The sequence below is a fragment of the Onychomys torridus genome, chromosome 11 (assembly GCF_903995425.1).
Source record: "Onychomys torridus chromosome 11, mOncTor1.1, whole genome shotgun sequence".
In the NCBI taxonomy this organism is placed as follows: Eukaryota; Metazoa; Chordata; class Mammalia; order Rodentia; family Cricetidae; genus Onychomys; species Onychomys torridus.
The window spans coordinates 41,041,295-41,054,624 of NC_050453.1; the positions used below are offsets into that span (position 1 = coordinate 41,041,295).

The window sequence follows — 13,330 nt, forward strand, 5'->3', positions numbered from 1 at the left end:
TGAGTTCAAGGCCAGCCTGGTCTGCAAAGCGAGTTCCAGGAAAGGCACAAAACTACACAGAGAAACCCTGTCTTGAAAAAACAAAAAACAAACAAACAAACAAACAAACAAAAAAACCACATGATCATCAATTATCTCCTGCCTCAAGACCACTGGGGATGCTGTTTGAAGTGTTTTGTTTTGAGACGGGATCTCATGTAGTCCAGGCTTACCCGGATCTTGATGTCCTTGAACTTCTGCTCCTCCTGTTTATAGATCACAAGCACTGGGGTTGTGGGTGTTCGACATCACACCAGACACAACTTCCCTCTGTTGCATTTTAATTTGGGCTATCCTGGAGGTCCCAGCCACGGCTTTGCACACACTGGGATGTCCTTTTACCACTGAGCTATATCCTCATCCCTTGTATTCTCATCAGAATTATCTGTCTCATCTTCGTGCTCAAAACTCAGAGAGCCAGTGCTTCGGGGGAAATGTTTTATGTTATTTTATTCCTGTAGGTATTTTGCCTGCATGTATGCCTCTGCACAGGTGCTTGCCTGGTGCCTGCAGCAAACGGATTGTAAGATGCCTGCCATGGGTGTGCTGGGGATTGAACCTGGGTCCTCTGGAAGAGCAGCAGTGCTTTTAACCACGAAGCCATCTCTCCAGTCCTAATATTTTCATTAGTTGCTAAAGTTTCTTGGGAAACTTGCAGTCTATAAAAGAAAAAGCAATTTCTGCTGGTAGATTGCCATCTAGTGGTAGGTTTCTGTAATACAGTGTTGGTAATAGCCGGTGCCTAGTATGCTTTTAGAAGCTGCGGCAAACAGACTGTACCTCACCCAGCAGCCCAATGTGTGTTTCCCAGCAGCCCAATGTCCACACACACAACAGCTAGCACAAACTGAGCATCCTTCAAAAGAAACTTTTGTCTCTGTGTTTACTTGAATATTATCAAATAACCCCTGCTAATCAAAATTAATATTAACTTTCTCTTAACAACCAGTAGTATGTTGATAGTTTCCCATGCTGATGTTCAAATCAGGCCTGCATTTTCAAAGGTTTTCCCTGCTACTAGATTAGCGCCAAACAATGTATGTGACCAGTTGTCACATATGCCAAAAGGTGTTGTGAATGAATCAGAAGTCCCAGGCACAGCAGTGAAGCAAGGTTCTCCTGATCTAATCCCTGATAGGGGCTTCCCTTTTTGCTCTAAGTGTGACAGTCCTCAGAGTCCTCAAAGCTGTTAGCTTTCCCACTTAGCCACCTTTTTGTTGTGTTAACACCTTACAGGGAGTCATCCTTCTCCCACCAAGCTAACAGCTATTCTGGGAACACAGACTGCCACGTGGTCTGTTAGCCATGTCTAGTCTGCTTTCCATACCAATCCATACCAACTCAACCATGTATGGAGGGTAGGGACCCAAGTGTCCCAACAATCAGAAAAGACCAAACACACTGAGGTGTGCTCAGAAGAGAAGGTGCTGGCTGTTAGGGAGGGAAGGCAGCGCCCGATGTGGAACAAGAGCCCTCTTGCATCAGGATGAGAAGTCAGTGGGATGGAAAGCTTCCTGGGTGCTTGGAAACCCCCAACCTTGGCAAGAATTTGGGATCTAAAGAGAGGCCAGCATTTTATAAGCTAATCTACTGAATAAAGATACAACAGCATTCAGAAGGAAGAAGCAAAGCATTTGGAGAGATGGCTCACCCACTAAGAGTACTTGCTACTCTTACAGAAGACCTGGGTGTGATGGTTCACAATCATCTGTGGCTCCAGTTCCAAGAGTTCTGATGCTGTCCTCTGACATAACCAAGCACACACCTGGTGCCCATACATACATATAGGAAGAACACTCATACCCATAAGAGATTAAATGGACACTTTCAAAAAAATTTAAACCGGGCAGTGGTTGTGCACACCTTTGATCCATGCATGCACTTGGGAGGCAGAGGCAGGTGGATCTCTGTGAGTTTGAGGCCAGCCTGATCTACAGAGTGAGTTCCAGGACAGCCAAGACTACACAGAGAAACCCTGTCTCAAAAAAGAAATTTAAGACAGGAGCAAAATTACCTAATAAGTTGATGGCTATCCAGGGCTATACAACAAGACACTATCTCAAAAACAAACCACAAGGTCAGTGAGATGGCTCAGCGTGATGATCTGAGAAGTATCTCCAGAACTTCGCAAGTTGTCCACAAAATTCTAGGAGGCTTAAAATTAGCAGCCACAACAGCCATAGTAACCAAAATAGAAACAACCTAAATCCGTGGACTAACGAATGGAGAGACACCATATGGTGTATCCATATGGTAGAAAATAATCAACCATAAAGAAGAATGAAGTATGGCATACAATATGGACAACTCTTGGAAGTACTATGGGCATGGAGCTCTGTTGGCAGAGTGCTTAGTTGGTGAGTGCTCACCCAGCATGTACACACCCCAACCAACAACTCTAGAGGTGTCCCGCCTCTGGCACTGGGCTTTGCATTTGGCTTCTGGGAAGAGCATTATCCCTCTTATGGGGTATAAGGTAATTAAATCATAAATGCACACATATACATTCTCATACATGTATATCATTGTACTTTATTGATATTTCCATACACACATACCACCATAATCCCCAACCCTCCTGGTCCCTTCTCTCTCCTTTTATATTATTAAATGTAGATTCAAAATAAAATCTTGATTCCTCGTGTGAGAGATGTTCTTCTTTGTCCTTACTTTCTCTTGTTCCCTTCCCCTCCACCCCTCCAAAGCTCCTCTTCTCCCACTGTAGCCCCTTCTACCTCCATGTCACGTACATATATTACATACTAGAACACATATATATGTATCTGTATGATTCTGTAAATTAAAGGAATGTGTCTTTGTGAATCTGGTTTATTTCTTTTAACGTGGTGCTCTCCAGTTCGACCCATTTTCCCATACGTACCACAACTTCATTCTTCTTTATGGCTGAATAAATGCATCGTGTTTTCTTTACCCATGTGCCTGCTGACGTCAGAGCCTTGTCCGTAGCTTGGCTATGGTGAGGAGTCGAGCAGTAAACATGGATATGCCTGTGTCTCTGTGGCACAGTCCCAGGACTGGTACAATCGGATCATGATAGGTTTTATTTGTTTGTTTGCTTTTCAGGGGGAAGTGCAACGAGGTCTTATGTAACGTAGGCTGACCTCGAACTCATCCTCCTACCTCTACTTCCCAAGTGCTGGGATTACAGGCATGCGGCACCGCATCTGTCTGGTATTCTGTATTTAGTATACTGAGGAACTTCCATACTGATTTCACACACAATGGCTGCACCAGGATCATCCTTCTCTTAACACATCCTCAATAGCATTTGGAGTGTGTGTGTGTGTGTGTGTGTGTGTGTGTGTGTGTGTGTGTTTAAAACGCGCAAACACTTTATTTTATTTTATTTCATTTTATTTTATTATGGGTATGGAATTTCCGTGCACCGTATGCATGCAGTGTCCATAGAGGCCAGAAGAGGGCATTGCATACCCTGGTACTGGAGTTACTAAAAGTTGTCACCTGTGGGTGCTGGGAATGGAGCCTAAGTCCTCTGAAAGAGCAGTCAGTGAGTGCTCTTAACCACAGAGCCATCTCTCCAGCCCCCAATTTTTTTTTAACACTTATCAGACGTGTGTGTGTGTGTGTGTGTGTGTGTGTGTGTGTGTGTGTGTGTGTATCACATATGTCGCTGTGGGCATATGGAAGCCAAAGAACAAATTATGAGGATCAATTCTCTTCTTCCACCATGTGGGTCCTGGGGACTGAACTCAAACTGTCAGGCTTTGTCACTGAACCAGCTTGTAGAGTGTTTGCCTGGCACTTACAAAGCCCTGAGTTCCACCCCAGAACCACTTCAAACTGGTCATTGTGTCACACATATGCCTGTGACAGAGGCCAACCCAGGATATACGCGTGACCCTTTCAAAAAATCAAACAGGGCCGGGCAGTGGTGTCACACGTCTTTAATCCCAGCACTCGAAGGCATGGTCTACAGAGTCCCAGGGTAGGCAGAGCTACGCTGTGAGATCCTATTTAAAAAAAAAAAAATCCTCTCAATGTACAAGGTTGTGCTGGCTCATCTTGTTAGTCTTGTGTCAACTAAACTAGAGTTACCTGAAAGGAGAGAAACTTAATTGAAGAAATGCTTTTGTAAGATCTGGCTGTAGGACATTTTTCTAATTAGTGATTGATTGGGGAGGGCCCAACCCATCGTGAGTGATGCCATCTCTGGTTTGGTGGTCCTGGGTTCTATCAGAAAGCAGGCTGAGCAAGCCATTAGGAGCAAGCCAGTAAGCAGCACACCTTGATGGCCTCTGCATCAGCTCCAACCTCCGGGTTCCTGCCCTGTTTGGGTTCCTGTCCTGACTTCCTTCAGTGATGAACAGTGATGTGGAAGTGTAAGCCGAATAAACCCTTTCCTCCCCAACTTGCTTTTGGTCATGGTGTTTCATCACAGGAGTACAAATCCTAACTAAGACAAAGGCCTTGGGTTTGACACTCAGACTTCAGTGGGAGAGACTAAAAGACCACAAACTTCCAGACCAATGAAATTAAATTACAACACAACTACTCAACGTTTCCTGTAATGTTTGACCTTCCTTAAGTTCTTTCAGCCTCAGCTTCTGTGCCACAAAATGGAATGATTCTTCGTCAATAGAACACAAATTGTTTTTAAAGTACACACAGAACCGGATGTGGTAGCACACACCTTTAATCCCAGCCAGAGATATATTCTGAGATACTGTCTTTAAAAAAAATAAGTATGCACAGGGCCTGGAGAAATGGCTCAGAGGTTAAGAGGATTGGCTGCTGTATCTAAGGACCTGGGTTCAAGCCCCAACACTCACCTGGTAGCTAACTACCGTCTGTAACTCCAGTCCCAGAGCATCTGCACCCTCTTCTGACTTCCTTGGGTACCAGGCACACGTGTGATGCACATACATATACATGCAGACAAAACACTCCTACAAATAAAATAAATAAATCGTGTTTTGTTTTTTTTTAAGGAGGTGGGTGGGCATGGTGGTGCATGACTTTATTTGTTTGTTTGTTTGTTTGTTTGTTTTCCCGGAGCTGGGGACCAAACCCAGGGCCTTGCTCGTGCTAGGCAAGTGCTCTACCACTGAGCTAAATCCCCAACCCCATAAATCATTTTTGTTTTTAAAGGTTTTCTTTTTAAGTCCACACCACATGGGTTTGTTTTATAAATTAAATGTTAAATAGCCGGAATAGGCAGGCAAAGAAAGCGCTTGACAGAGTGTTTGATTATTGGTTATAATCCCTGGAGCTCCACGCGCACACATGCCGGGAACTACAATGGAGTCAAAAGCACTTTGCAAACGAGAAGGACGTTTGGAAAACATATTTTCCCTAAATAAAATAATAAGCATCAGCCGTGGCCTTTCATGGAATATACATGTATATTTGTATACATGTATTTGTATACAGCTGTGCTCTTAATTCCTGAGCGAAGAGCGTGGTACTGATTAAAGACTTGAAGAACCAGGCATGGGTGGGGAAATGTAGCTCCAATCGTCGGTGTACATTCTCTAGCTTGCACAAGGCCCTGGGTGTGATCCCAGGCAAGCGGCACACACCTGGAATCCCAGTGTTAGATGAGTGGAGGCAGGGGAATAGGGAGTTTAAATTTACTAGACAGAATTCGAGGCTAAACTGAGCTTCAGACAACTCTAAAAAAGGCTTGATGATCCCCAAAGTAGAGATGTAGGGGTGTTTTGATTAAAAATACTTGTTTCCCTTTCAAAAGTCTTTCCATTGTTCTCCAGAACTGGGCAGAACAGCTCCTGTCTGTGTTTACAGCTAACTCTTTGTTTGTGTCTGAGTGTATGCAGGAAGCATTGGATCCCCTAGAACTGAAGTTAACCGTAGTGTGAGACACCTTATGGAAGCTGGGGATTGATACTGGGTGTGCCTGCCGGGGATTGAACCCAGATCTTCTCCAAGAGCAGGAAGCCCTTTTAATCACTGAGCCATAATTCTTCACTCTAGCCCCTAATTCTTTTCTGTTTTGTTTTGTGCTTGTTTTTTCAAGACAGGGTTGTACAACCAGAGGACTGGTTGCCCTGTGTATATAGTCCTGGCTGTCCTGGAACTTGTAGATCAGGCCACTTTGGTCTCGAATTCAGCAGATCGCGTGCACAACCACCGATGGCCTATAATCCACTCTTTGTTTGTTTTGTTTTGTTGAGACGGGGGTTTCTCTTTGTGTCTTCCTGACTGTCCTAAAACTCGCTCTTTAGACCAGGCTGGCTTTGCACCCACAGAGATCCGTCTGTCTCTGGCTCCCGAATTAAAGGCGTGCGTCACGTCACCACCGCCCGTAATAATCCACTCTTAAAATCCTCTCATTTCTCTTTTTTTCTGGGAGTGAAGGTCCGGGCATCAGCATCAGCCTAGAGAGAGCGGAATGCCCGCTGAGCAGCCACCATGCTTCACGTGCTTGTGACTCAAGGTCTCCAACCTCATATGCAAGGCCACCACCAACGCCCTTTCTTGCAGGTCCTGGTCAGGAAGAACTCTAAGAGTAGCGGGGTGGGTGCTCACGAGGTGCAGCAGCCCGCGCCTTCCCAGGCGGCGCAGGCTCAGGCCACACCCAGTCTCGGAACTCAAGCGGTGTCTGCGGGGCCCGATGTGAAACTACAACCCCCAGGTTCCCCTCGCGGCCGCACGTGGTCCCGCAGCCCCTGAAATAAAAGCGCAACGGCGCGGCTCAGCAGAGACTGAGTCCCCAGTGCACAGGAGCGACAGGGTGAGCGCGAGCAAAGGCAGGTACGTTGGACGGGGGAGCTCGGGGACTGTGAGGGTGACCTCTATCGCCTGTTTCCAGTGACACTCGGGGATTCTTTGCAGACTAGAGTAGCCCGGCTTCCAGGAACCCTTGTCTGAATCTGTCATTTAGCCTTTGAACATAAGGGGATTTAGCCACTGACTCTAATACACCTACCACTTATTTTAGGAGAGGCTGCCTTTTTTTTTTTTTTTTTTTTTTTTTTTGCTTCTTGTCTTGTGTTTCTCCATATCCGATTTTCTAGTTTGCCAAGTATTTCTCAAGTCATTCTCCTTGTTCAGAGCTACACCAAATTCTCCCGGTCCCTTCTTAAACTTTGAGGCTTTAAAAAGAACTTTGGCACCAGGCGGTGGTGGTGCAGGCCTTTTAATTCCAGCACTCATTGGGAGGCAGAGGCAGGCTATGTCTGTGAGTTCGAGGCCAGCCTGGTCTACAAAGCTAGTTCCAGGACAGCTAGGGGTATTTGCACAGAGAAACCCTGTCTTCTGGGGCGGGCAGGGGTGGGAGGGAACAACACACACACACACACACACACACACACACACAGAACTTTGGCTTCTGTGCTCTGTTGTTCTTATGTGTGGATGCAGGTGTGAGGTTTGCAGGGAATTTTCCCTCCACAGCGTTTCAACAAGAACATTCCAAAGTCACTTGAAGTCATGGGTGTGAGAATATTGTGATCATTTGCTCTTACTTCAAACTATAAAGGATTTCAAAGCATGACACTCCCAAGTTGATTTTAAAATTTGTATTTTAAAAATATTGATTATGTTTTTGTTTTGTTGGAGGTTGTTTTTTTTTTTGGGGGGGGGGCACTTGAGACAGGATCACTCTATGTAGCCCTGGTTGTCCTAGAACTTTTTATGTAGACCAGGCTGGCCTTGAACTCACAAAGATCTGCCTGCCTGCGCCTCTGAGTGCTGGGACTAATGGCACCAGCGGCTCCACCAGCTTGTGTTTTGTTTCCTTGGAACAGTCTCTTGTGTCTCAAGGCGAGGTGGTTTTGTTTTTGTTTTACGAGATGGGTTTGTCTGTGTAGCCCTGGCTGTCCTGGAATTTTCTTGATTGACCAAAGCTGGCCTCAAACTCACAGAGATCCACCTGCCTCTGCCTCCCAAGTGCTAGGACTAAAGACGTGCGCCACCATGCCCGGCTTCTGTGAGGTTTTTAATGCAAAACAGCTCTTCAGGGGAAATTCTGAAGTTAAATAATTTTCAGTTTGGAGGACCAAGGAGTCTTTATATATATATATATATATAAACATAAGGTTTCTCTATTATGTAGCCCTCCCAACTGTTGGGACCAAAGGTGTGAATCCCTGCTGAATCCTCTGATTTTTGTTTCGATTTTATGTCCTTGGAACTGGGTCTTTCATAACCCAGGCTGGTCTCCATTCACTGTGGAGCCACAGATGGGTTTGAACTCCTGACCCTCCTTGTCTCCACCTCCCAGGTGCTGGTCCTTGAAAAGAGAGCTACTCCGAAGGGATTGGAGTGGGAGACAGATCCCATGGAGCAAAGACCAGCCCCGGGGAAGGGCAGGAGGCAGCCCCAGGAATGGGTTCGAACAGTAGGGCTGGTACACTGCAGGCATGAAGAAACCTTCCAGGCAGGCCAGGACGTTGACATCTTCAGAACAGGACAGAGACAAGATCAGAAGTGTGGGGGTTCTGGGGGTTCCACGGCGATGCCCAGCCCTCCTCCCCTTCTCCCACAGGCCCCACATTTTTAACTACTCAAACTGAATCCGAGTGGTTATTAATTTCATAGCTCTCAGACACATAAGAGCACCAGTCAGGACTTACAGAATGTTGTTACTACACGTGAAATCAGCACAGCCCAAAGCACAAGAACAGGAACGTCTGTGTGGCCGGAGCAGACCTTTTGATCTAGGATGCTTAAAGGGGACTGGCTCTCTTTGTAATGCTCTTGTACCGTGAAGGTCCTCTTGGACCTGGGTCGATGACCACTGATGCAGATAAAAGGTAGCACGGGGTAAGTCATGAGAAGGGCGGGAGAGGGGAAGGCCATCCCAGGTAAGAAGACGGCGGAGTTTAATGACTCAGGACCTCAAGAAACAAGAATGCTGAGTGTGAGCAGGAGGTGTTGGGGGGAGGAGGCACTAGCATGCCTAGACAGGACTTCACGGAGACCATGTGCCTGGCCCATCGAGCATGCTCTGTCGATTCACTTATTTTGCCCTGTGAAATATGGTTACTATTACCCCATTACAGAGGGATAAAGAAGCATAGAGAGAGAAATGGTAGAGGTGAGATGCAGGCCCATGAAGTCAGAGCTACCCTCTGTCTTCTCTCTTGTAAGGAAAGGGAAGAACTCAAGAGGCTAAGATGGCCGGTTCACTCTGGGTGTCTTGAGTTAAGATCATTTTCCTATGAGTGCTGGATGGAGATCCGCGGCAGGCATTGTGATCCTGGCTCTTTCCCAGGCTGCTCATTTCCTCGGCTCGGACTGCATTAGTATGGGCAGGTGCACTCTGTCCATCAGTTCCAGATGAATGAATGAAATAAGGTCGCCCGTGCCAACAGTGAGTGCCAGTCAGGGAATCACCATTAGGTGCCATCCGAATACCCCATTCAGTTTCCCACGTAGTCATCATACATGAATTAAAACCAAGTGTTGGCTGGGGTGTAGCTTAACTGGTTAAGTGCCTACCATGCACAAAAACCTGGGTATCCTGAACGCCGTGCCCCCCCCCACAAAAAATAAGTGTGATGGCATATGCCTGTAATGTACAGTTCACAAGAAGAGATTGGGTATGGTGATGCATGCCAGTAATCCCCGAGAGACAGGAAGAGCAGGAGTTCAAGATCACCCTTGGCTACATGGTGAATTGGAGACCAGCATGGCTTACAAAGACTCTGCCTCAAAAAAAAAAAAAGCAAAGGTTCAGCAGCTTGCTGCCAAACCTGACAAACCAGAGTTCGATTCTTGGAGTCCACGAGGTGAAAGGAAAGAACTAATTCTCAACAAGTTGTCCTCTGGCCTCTGCACCTGTGCTGTGGTGTGTATGATACACTTAGACACGTACACAATAAACATGTGTTAAAAAGAGACCAAAAAAAAAAAAAGCCTAGAGAAGCTGCAAAATAAATAAATTTAGGATATCAGAGGTCACGTAGGTTAGTTGGATGATAGTTGTATGGTTCATTGAAACCTTAAGTGCTGGGTTTGGGTGGGATTTGAGCTTAGGAGATGGAGAAGAGAATGCCTTCTTCTGACTCTATTAGGTTTAAGTAAGAGCAATTCCTCGTGTGTCTGAGGCCCCTGAGTGAAGTTTGCAGCTCCGGTCCTGCTGGCCTTCACTCCTACTCTTGAGGCCTGTGGCTTCCCCAGCTCTCTAAGTAGCTAAAGTGGAAGACCTTTCAGATCGTGTTCACCCAGGTCCACCCTCCCTGTCGCAAAGTCTCCCCACCAACGAAATTCACCTCTGAGTTTTTACATTCTTCTGCTTGCTCTGGGTGCGTTTTATCACACTAACCTGGGATTGAACTTTGGCCTGGGAGTCTGGTCATTAATTGACATTCCTTGAAGAAAGAGTAATGACACAGTGTATTTTCCAGTCCAGCAGCTCGATGGCCTTCCCTAAGAAGAAACTCCGGGGTCTCGTCGCTGCCACCATCACTCCGATGACTGAGAATGGGTAACTATGGGGGGGGGGCAGGCAGAGAGGGACCCGTTCCCATTCAGGGGGAAGGTCAGAAGCTCCAGGAGTGACTGCACCTCTGGGGTGGTCTTACCAAACGTAGCTTCTGCAGTGTGCCTGACTTCCTAAGTCAGAAAGGGCTAGCCATCATGGTGGCGGAAAAGGGGGGGGGGGCGGAGAGATGGCTCAGTGGTTAAGAGCACTGGCTGCTCTTCCAGAGGACCCGAGTTCAATTCCCAGCAACCACATGGCAGCTCATAGCTGTCTGCAACTCCAGCTCCAGGAAACCAACACCCTCACAGACACTCATCAGGCAAAACACCAATGCACATAAAATAAAAATTAAAACAAAAAAATAGAACATTTTTTAAAAAAGAAAAAGGAGGGAGAAGGGACTTTTGCCAGTGCCTTTAGCCCAGACTGGGCCCTTGGAATTAGAGGAGAATCCTACCTTAGCGTGACTACTGTCTTTATCCCTCTAAGGATTCTGTCACTTTGGATGTCTGCAGTGTGGCTCGCTGTCGAGTCTGTGCTTGGGTTTGACCCCTTGAAACTCATCCCAAGAAAGTGGCGAGAGGGTACTGAAAAGATGGCTTAGCTAGGAAAGTGCTTGCTGCATAAACGTGGGAACCTGGGTGCAGATCACCAACAGCCATGTAAATGTCGGGCCCATGTCCCAGTATTGCAGAGGTAGAGACAGATGGGTCTCTGGGGCTTGGTGACAAGCCAGACTATCTGAATCACTGAGCTTCAGGTCCGGTTCAGATATTGCCTCAAAAAAATAACAATAACAAGGTGGAGAGCAATTGAGGAAGACACATGAAGTCAGTTTCCAGGCTCCATCTATTTGTCTACACATGTAAACATGTACCCATAGACTCAAAAACACATCCACACCACAGTACACACATCCATCAACATACACACACAGTACAAAGAAAACAAAGCATGTTCATAGATGTTATCTTAGTTAGGATATAGGTGTGATAAAACCATGACCAAAGTAAGTTGAGGAATTTGTTTGTTTACACGTCACAGATCATCATCAAAGGCAGTCAGGGCAGGAACTCAAACAGGGCTGGAGCTGATGCAAATATCATGGAGTTGGGGAGGGGAGTACTGTTTACTGACTTAATTCCCCCTGGCCTGCTCAGCCTGCTTTCTTGCAGCACCCCAGGACCACCAGCCCAGGGATGACAGCACCCACCATGAGCTGGTCCTCCCCACAGCAATCAGCAATTATGAAACTGCCCTACAGACTTGCCTCTAGGCAAATCTTTTGGGTTTTGTTTGATTTTTGTTTTTGATTTTTTTTATTTGTTTATTTGTTTTATTTTGTTGGTTTTTCAAGACATGGTTTCCCTGGGTAACCTCTGATGTCCTGGAACTTGCTCTGTAGACCAGGCAGGCTAACCTTGAACTCAAAGAGATCCACTTGCTTCTGCCTCCCAAATGCTGGGATCAAAGGTGTGCACCACCACCACCCAGCTAGGTTTTGTTTGTTTGTTTGTTTTGTTTTGTTTTGTTTTGTTTTGTTTTAAGACAGGATCTCTCAACATAACCCTAACTGTCCTAGAACTCACTATGTAGACCAGGCTGGCCTCTACCTCTGCCTCCCAAGTGCTGGGATTAAAGACCCAGCTATGTTCTAGGCAATCTTATGGAGGCTTTTTATTTATTCATTTTGAGTCCTTCTTCCCAAATGACTCTAGCTTGTAACAAGCTGACAGACATCTGGGACTGATGATTTGGAAGGACCCTATGCCATGGAAAAGGGGCCAGCATCAGCAAGGTGGACTCCTCAGGCATCTTCTCGGTCTCATTTAGAAGCTGATTAAACGTTGGGAGGCAGGGGCAGAGGAGGGAGGGGAGACAGCAGAGAGAACAATTGATGATTGCTGTTTTCTCAGTAGTTTCTGAGGCAGGTGCCTTGACTTCAGACGGAGGCGGGGCAGCCACTTTGCCTGCATGGTCAAATAGTGGCCTTGCACTATACATGACTTTGTACATCTGTACACCTCCCTGGACACGTGACACAAGGGGAGCAGGCATTTCCTCGAGTATTGACCCATCAGAGGTGAATTCTGGCACCTCTAAGCTACTTCCTCCTGTAAGATAAAAATACCCCACACCTACAGTGCAGAATGGTGATCACTAAAGCAGCTAATCCTTGCAACAGCGGTTGGTCACTGCACTCAGGGCGCCAGGTTTGAGTCGGTACTGTGGCAAGAGACAAGGTTAAGAGGAAGATGAGCTAACTTGTACTCTTTCTCAAAAGGCCTTTTTGCGGGGAGTTTTATTTCTGAATTTGTAAACCTTTTTAGAACTTCGAATCCTCCTTCATAGGTGGCCACATCACAGCTCCCTTAGATATTTGGAGCCCACGACGGTATGAAAAACTCCCATCCTTCCTGGAAGTGAACTTGCTGACAGATTATTTAGATCACTCTGTTGGCTAATAGTCTTTTTTTTTTTTTTTTTTTTTTTTTTTTTTTCCTGCTACTTCTCCTTTTCCACAACTTCTGGGAAAGCCTGAAGTCAGCTGTTTCTCAGTTTCAGGTTGGATAGATAAGCAAGAGACATGTGACTACATGAGCGGGCTGGATTTACTTCCGGCTACAGAGTGCAATCCTGGCTGTCACCCAGCTCAGCACATTCCATCTTGTCCTTGCTGGGTGAGCCTCTGAAGTGGCTTTGCCAAGCAGCCTTACTTTTCATCTGGGACACGCTGAGAGCAGCCGTGTGTGTTTCCTCATTCTGTTCTTTTCTGGAAGCACAAACCCAAAGCGTTAGAGGTAACGAACAGGCCTCTGAAAACTCACACAACTGCAAACTCACCACTTGGGAGGGAGAGGC

The 13,330-nt window shown here is 46.3% G+C and overlaps 1 protein-coding gene across 3 annotated transcripts in view; it reads left to right on the forward strand.

Moving 5' to 3' along the window:
* Positions 1-6,668: 6,668 nt before the first annotated feature.
* The window catches only part of Npl (N-acetylneuraminate pyruvate lyase), a 36,800-nt gene continuing 30,138 nt past the window's right edge, over positions 6,669-13,330 (forward strand). Inside the window, exons 1-2 of one of the 3 annotated variants that reach the window (XM_036201751.1) lie at positions 6,669-6,792; positions 10,392-10,471. In XM_036201751.1, the coding sequence (XP_036057644.1) occupies positions 10,404-10,471 (68 nt within the window). In that variant the 5' untranslated portion in view covers positions 6,669-6,792; positions 10,392-10,403. The remainder of the gene's footprint in view (positions 6,793-10,391; positions 10,472-13,330) is intronic. The other 2 variants (XM_036201749.1, XM_036201750.1) reach the window with 2 other exon arrangements.